Source organism: Eimeria tenella, genomic scaffold (genome assembly GCF_000499545.2).
Source record: "Eimeria tenella Houghton genomic scaffold, Eth_scaff32, whole genome shotgun sequence".
In the NCBI taxonomy this organism is placed as follows: domain Eukaryota; phylum Apicomplexa; class Conoidasida; order Eucoccidiorida; family Eimeriidae; genus Eimeria; species Eimeria tenella.
This window is the reverse complement of record NW_013543049.1, coordinates 135,558-142,612: the sequence shown is the minus strand read 5'-3', so window position 1 is coordinate 142,612 and position 7,055 is coordinate 135,558. Positions and strand designations below refer to the sequence as shown.

The following is a 7,055-nucleotide window of genomic DNA, read 5'->3' as shown; positions in this document are numbered from 1 at the left end:
TGGTGCTGTTGACGGTGGTGATGGTGGGGTTGCTGCTGCTGCTGCTGCTGCTGCTAATGGGGCTGCTGCTGCTGCTGGCGGGGGCTGGGAGGGGCGGGGGGAGGCTGCGAGCGGTGCAGGCGGCTCGAGGCGGCGGCTGCTGCTGCTGTGGCTGCTGCTGCTGCTGCCGTGGCTGCTGCTGCTGCTGCTGCTGTGGCTGCTGCTGCTAGTGCTCGCGAAGGCCCTGGAGCGGAGGCTGGACCCAGAGTTTTAGCTGCTGTTGCTGCGGCTGATGAGCGCTGCTGCTGCTCTCGCTGTTGTTGCTGGAGCTGCTGCTGCTTTCCTTAATGCTGCGGCTGTTCCTGCTGCTGCCGCAGCTGTTGCTGCTGCTGCTGCTGCTGGGTAGCGCCCCTGCCTAGCAGGGCCTCTGGCTGTGCGGCGAGACAGCGCAGCAAAAGCTGCTGCAGCTGCTGCAGTAGAAGTCTGCTGTGCTTTTTAATAGACTTAATCGATTTTAGCGGCAGCAGGAAACCAAAATTCGCAGCAGCAGCAGCAGTAGCAGCAGCAGCGGGGCTGTAGCGAGACGGCGGAGGCCTCCTTGTGTTCGGGCTTCAGCAGCAGCAAAAGCCAACTAAAATATTTATTATTATTCTTGTTTTTAATTCCACTTTTTACTTTTGCCTGTCCCTAGTCTGTCTTTAGCTGCGCAAATATACTCCACGTGGGGCCGGTGCTGGTCAGAAGCAGCAGCAGCACCGAAGCAGCAGCAGCAGCTGCTGCTAAAGCTGCAATATAGATCCTGCCTAATTAAATAAAATTAGTAATAAAAGAGTTCTGAGGTGTATAGGGTGACAGGTTTCCCGAAGAAGAAACTTGAATTATTCGGGTGTATGCAAACTCTGGCAGACCTTCCCTGCTGCTGCGACGATCCAGCGCAGGTGCATTTTATTTATTTATTTTGAAGGAAACATCTTCTAGAATGAATTGCTAGTTATTTCCAGTTGTTTTTTAGCGCTTTCGGCCACTCGTTTCGTCTAACAAATTAAAAACTTGAATTCCCCTAGGCGCGCGCCGCTGCTGCTCCTGATCGGCGACGAGTGCAGCAGCAGCAGCAGCAACTGCTCAGCTCATGCACTCTAAGAGCCTTTTTAAATGCAAATTGAAATTTGATAAATCAATTTTACTTCGTTTTGGTCTTCTTTCCTTTGCTGCTGCTGCAGCCACCGCCCTAGCTGCTCGTTTCGGCCGTCCTGTGCAGACAAGTTCGGGTCAGTCCCGGGAGAAAAGACTATCAATTTATTTATTAAATGAATATATAAATCAATTTAAATAGTTTAAATAACATTTGTAATATTATTACAGTGCTTTTGGACTTGTTTCAAATCAGTATCGCACTGCGCGGCGCACCCCGCAAGCCGCCGCTCAAGCTTCTTCTTCATTCAGCAGAAACAAACACGAGGCAGCAAACCGAGCAGCAGCAGCAGCAGCTTCTGCTGCTGCTGCTGTGTCACATTCTGCAGCAGCAGGAACAGCAGCCAGCGAGCCTAACCTCGTCTGCTGCTGTGTGTGTTTGCCTGCAAAGAAGACAGAACTGAAAAAGTGCAGCGCTGCAGCTGCTGCTGCTGCTACTTGGGGCTGCGGAGGTTGGCCGTGAGCAGCAGTAGCGCTGAGGTGTACGTACAGCTGCTGCAGCTGCTTATATATAGCCTTCAACTGCTCCTCCAGTAAAGATTTGTCTTGCTGCAGCTGCTGGAACAGCTGCTGCTGTTGCTGCTGCTGCAGCAGCTGCTGCTGCTGTAGCTGCTCCAGTTGCTGCAGCGCCACCACAGAGCTGACCCAAACGCACAGCAGCGCGCGAAGTGCACACAAAAAGTGGGGCCGCTGCGTTGGGTGCAGCAGCAGCAGTTGCTGCTGCTGCTGTTGCTGCAGCTGATGCTGCAAAGTGCTGCTGCTGTCCTCGGCGACGTCCCGCACAGGCAGCAGCACATCCTGCAGCAAGCGAAACCAAAGCAGCAGATGTAGCAGCTGCAGCGGCTGCAGCCGCAGAAGTAGCAGGTGCAGAAGCAGCAGCTGCAGAAGCAGCAGCTGCAGAAGCAGCAGCAGCAGCAGCAGCAGCATCAGGAGCAGCAGCAGCAACAGCAGCAGTTACAGCAGCAGCAATATACTTTCTTACCTCCGCATCTCTCTTTATGGGATTAAATGAGTCATTTCTTCTGCTGCTGCCTTCAAAGTCCTCCGCACCCAAAATCCAGCTGCAGGCGATCCGCTGCTGCTCCCTTCTGCTGCAGCTGCTGCAGCACCTGGTGCTGCTGCTGCTGCTGCTGCAGCACCTGGTGCTGCTGCTGCTGCTGCTGCTATGGGGGATGCGCACGACAAGTCGTGCAGCGCTGCTGCTGCTGCGCCTCTGCAGCGAATTGCCCCCAGCGTTGCAGCAAGAGCTGCAGATGTAACGTTTTGGTTAACGTTTATTTCTAATGTCGCTTGTGCTGCTGCTGCTGCTGCTGCTGCATCTGCTGCTGCTTCTGCATCGCAGTCTGCGACACTGTTGCCCTGGCACCTGCCCTGCGGCTGCTGCTGCAGCGGTTGCTGCTCCTGCGGCTGCATTAGCAGCAGCAGCAGCTCGCGAGCAGCCAGCTGAAGGCTGAGAGCCGGGTCTGCGTAGATATTCGTCGGCTCCTCTTCAAACAGCTGCCAAGCAGCAGCAGCAGCAGCAGCAGAAGGTGCAGCAGGACTGTTAGAATGAGCATCAGTATCTGCGTGCTGTTGACTCTGCTGCTGTTGTCGCTGTTGCTGCTGCTGCGGCGGCTGTTGCTGCTGCCGCTGCCCTTCCACTGCGTGCATCCCTGGGTCATCGGGACTGAAGCAACTGCTGCTGCTGCTGCTGCTGCTGCAGCTGCCGCTGCTTCCACCTCTCCTTAGCTGCCTCCAGAGAAATCGGCAGCAAACGCTTGTTGGGAAAGCCTGCAGCAGAAGCAGCAGCGGCGTCTCAGACTGCCCTGCTGAATGAAAGGTGTAGGGTTTAGGGTTTAGCTTTTAGGGTTTAGGGTTTTCACCTTTGTCAGGATCCCCAGCAGCAGCTGATAAAGAGCTCCTGCCTCCAACCCGTGGGGCTCTAAGCTGAAGGCGGGGCTTGCTGCTGCAGCAAGCAGCAGCTCTCGCTCAAACGACCCTACTGCTGCTGCTGCTGTACTCGGAAGACACGAGAGGAGTCCGGCAGCAGCAGACGACGCTGCTGCTGCTGCTTCCTCCCTGACTGCAACATCTTCATCCTGCAGCAGCAGAGACAAGGGATTTCTTACGTTACCGCAGCACGAGCAGCAGAAACAGCAGCAGCAGCAGCAGAAACAGCAGCAGCAGCAGCAGCAGAAAAGACCCTCAAACAGAAAACTCCCGCGTATAGCTCGACAGCTAGCTGCAGGCCCGGCGCGACTAACTAAAGGGAAAAAAACAGCTAGCTGCAGCAACATTGGCAGCTAGCTACAGCTGCAGCAGCATCTTAACACAGCCATGCAGGCAGCTAGCCACGGTACACAAGCAGCGAGCCACAGCTCTAGAGGCAGCTAGTTGCGTGCAGAGACACGGTAGCTAGCTGCAGCTGCCTGGCTAGCACCTGAAGTGGTAGCTAGCTGCAGCTAGCTGCAGCTAGCTGCAGCTAGCTACTACTTCACAGCTGGCTAGCTGCAGCTGGCTACCACTTCTCTTCTGGCTAGCTGCTTGGCTAGCTGCGCAGCTAGCTGCTTGGTCAGCTAGAGCTGCGGAAGCAACTAGCTGTGTGAGCTAGCTGCAGTTTGCTGCAGCTAGCTGCCTAGATAGCTGCCCAAGTGATTCACCTGCAGCAGCAACAAGACTGCTCGCCAAGCCCGCAGTTTATCCCATGAACAGCAATTGCTGCTGCTGCTGCTGCTGCTGTTGCTGCTGCACCCTTCCACGCAGGGAATGGGTAGGCCAGATATGCGCAAAGCCTGAGCACCAAAACGTCAATTTAGGTAGCGCTAAACCCTAAACCCTAAACCCTAAACGCTAAACCCTGAATTTTAACATGCAGCACATTAGCCTGGTTCCTGTTCCTTCTAACGTTCAAGCGCTGTTGTTGCTGCTCAGAGCAGCAGCAACCAAACTAGCAGCAGCAGCAACAACAGCATCAGTACGCACAAAAATAGCAGCAGCAGCAGCCACAAAAGCAGCAACAGCCACAAAAGCAGCAGCAGCAACAGCAGCCAGTGCATGTGTCGCTGCAGAAGCAGCTGGCAGAGCAGCGGCCGCCATAGAAGAAGGTACTGTAACTACAGCTGCAGCAGCAGCTACGAAAGCAGCCACAAAATCAGCAGCAGCAGCAGCAGCAGCAGCCCCTTGCTGCTCACCTCTGCCGCCTTCAACCGCAAAGCAATTTCCTGCGTTGGCTGCGAGCAGCCCAGCAGCACAGCAGCCCATCTGGCAGCCCACGCATTGTCAGCCCGTAGGAAGCAACAAGTGGGTGCTGTGGAGACATTTGCTGCTGCCGCTGCTGCTGCTGCTGCTGCTGCTTCTCCTGCTGCGAAAGCCGCAGCGACGCCGGTGCTGCGACTGCTAGTGGTGGTAGGGCTACTGCCATTGCTGCAGCTGCTGGTGCTGCTGGTGCTGCTGGTGTTGGGCTCCTTGGCTGTTGCTGAGGGAGCTTTGACACTGTTCATCTCCGCTGCTTCTGCCGTATCAGCTGCTGCTGCTGCATCGGCTGTTGCTGCTGTGTCTGCTGCCGCGGTTCTGGCGGCGGTGGCGGCGGAGCAGCGCAGCAGCGCTGCACCCAGGCGCATCCGAGCAGCAGCAGCAGTGGTGCTGCTGCTGCCAGCTGAGAAATGCAGTTGTTCTGCCGCCGCAGCAGCAGCAGCAGCCCGTGAGGCTGGAGATCGAGCAACAGCAGCAGCAATGGCAGCAGCAGGAGCAGCGCAGCTAACTAAGCAGCAAAGCGCGGGCTGCGCAGCAGCAAATACTGCAAGGGAGGCCAAGGCCTGGCAAGCAGCAACCTGCAGCGGGATTAGGTAGCAGAGGCGCCACAGCTGCTGGGCACTGTCTTCGCCCGACTCAGGCTCTGTTGCTGCTGCTGCTGCTGCTGCTGCTGCTGCTGCTTCGAGAGCAGCCACCGGATCGACCAGCAGCTGCATACACAAATCCCACAGGGCAGCGAAACCACTCGTGAGCTGTTCAGTGCCTTGTTCAGCAGCAGCTGGCTCCTCGATTCCTCCATTTAGCTGCTGCTGCTGCTGCTGCTGCTGCTTCTGGCTGCTGCTGCTCGCAGCTGTCGCCTCCACCAAAGCACACAAGGCTTCTTGTATGGCTTGTGGGTGCACGCCGAGAGCCAAAGCGCCTCGCAGCGCCGTAGCCACGCTGTCCAAAGCTGCTGCTGCTGCTGCTGCTGCTGCTGTTGCTTGTCTGGGCCTAAGGTGCCACTCGACAAGGAGGCGGAGTGCTACCGCCTGCAGGGCCGGGCGGCCGATGGAGGGAATAAGAGGCATTCTGCTGCTGCTGCTGATGCCTGCTGCTGCTGCTGCTGCTTCTGCTACTTGCTGACCGCTAAAGTACAGGCCCAGTGCTGCACTGCTGCCGGCAGCAGCAGCAGCCCACACAGTTTCTTTGTGTTGCTTGGGAACAGCAGCAGCGACCGCCTGCAGCACCTGCAGCAGCAGGACGCGCTCTAGGGCAGGCCGGGGGCAGGCTGCCGCCTGCTGCAGCTGCAGCACCGTCTCCAGTAGCTGCTGCAGCAGCAGCAGCTGCTGCTGCTGCTGCTGTTTAGACAAGCCGCAGACACGGGCGTCTCCCAGTCCTTCCTCCACCAGTGCTGCTGCTTCAGGGCGAGACAGCACCTCCAGCACCAGCAGCAGCAAGCCGCTGCGGCCGTTCGCGTCCCACTGCGGCGACGCTGCTGCTGCTGCTGCTGCTGCTGCTGTGACAGCCTCCAGCAGGCTGCTGGCTCCCCAGGTTTTGGCCCTTTGAATCATATAAGACGCCAGTGCCCGGGCGGCGAGGGCCCGAGCAGCAAACGAGACAGACCCGAGGCAGCAGAGAAGAGCGCGCAGCAGCAGCTGTAGCCACTCAGTCCCGCAAACAGCTGTGGTTGCTGCTGCTGCTGCTGCTGCTGCTGCTGCTGCTGCTGCCCCTGGTGGGGTCACCGGTGGCGGCTGTACAGTCCGCTTCCCCTCCTGCTGCTGCAGCGAGGTTGCCGCAGAAGCAGGTTCGTCCATCGCCAGTGCAGCTTTGCTGCTGCTGCTGCTGCTGCTGCTGTCCGTGGCAGCAGTGGCAGCAGCAGCAGCAGTGAGCAGCACCCTGACCGCCTCCACGTCGCTGCTGCTGCTCAGGAGGGCCTCAAGGGGAGGCAAGTCTGCTGCCAGCGTCGTGAGGTCTGTGCGCGTCAGCAGCAGCAGCACAGCAACTGCTGCTTCCCCCTGCAGCTTCTCTTCGGGGCCCCCAGGGGGCCCCACACTTAAGCCAGCCACCAGAGCAGCAGCACCAGGGGGCCCCCAGGCTGCGAGGCCCCTCACCAGCAGCTCTGCATTCTGTGGAATGATCAGCGCACTCCGCCGCGGCTGCTGCTGCGGCTGCTGCTGCTGCTGCGGGGGGGTGTGCATCAGGGCCAGCAGCGCCTTGGCCACGAGAGGCCGCATTTGCGGGGAAGCCAAGCTGGAGGAGTCGATCCAAAGAAGGCTGCTGCCGGCTCCCGCGCTGCTGCGCATTGCAGCGCCGCTGCAGAAGGCAAAAGTTGCAGCAGAAGCCCGCTGCGTCTGCACACAAGCAGCAGCAGCAGCAGCAGCGGGAGTCTGTCGATGTGTAGGGCGAGTGGGGAGTTCAGCTGGCACTTGGGCTGACTGGGGCAGAAAAGCACTGGCCTCCAACTGACTCATAGGCCTTACGGTATAGGGTTTAGGGTTTAGGGTTTAGGGTTTAGGGCACCTCGTCGTCTGCCCCCGCGAGCCGCTTCGTTGCTGCTACCAACAAAGAGCTGGCGGCGCTGCGCACGGGGAATTCGCTGGAGGCAGCAGCAGATATTGAGACAGTCAGAGCTGCCAGGGCCAGAGGCTGCTGCTGCTGCTGCTGCTGCTGCTGCT

At 58.5% G+C, this 7,055-nt stretch overlaps 1 protein-coding gene across 1 annotated transcript in view; it reads right to left on the bottom strand.

Annotated features, from left to right (window-relative positions):
• Positions 1-1,401: 1,401 nt before the first annotated feature.
• ETH_00006115 (uncharacterized protein) overlaps positions 1,402-7,055 on the bottom strand; it is a gene marked incomplete at both ends in the record, with an annotated part of 7,929 nt that continues 2,275 nt past the window's right edge. The window contains 5 exons of the mRNA XM_013376158.1: positions 1,402-1,968; positions 2,221-2,940; positions 3,033-3,248; positions 4,341-6,731; positions 6,901-7,010. Of these exons, the coding sequence (XP_013231612.1) occupies positions 1,402-1,968; positions 2,221-2,940; positions 3,033-3,248; positions 4,341-6,731; positions 6,901-7,010 (4,004 nt within the window). The remainder of the gene's footprint in view (positions 1,969-2,220; positions 2,941-3,032; positions 3,249-4,340; positions 6,732-6,900; positions 7,011-7,055) is intronic.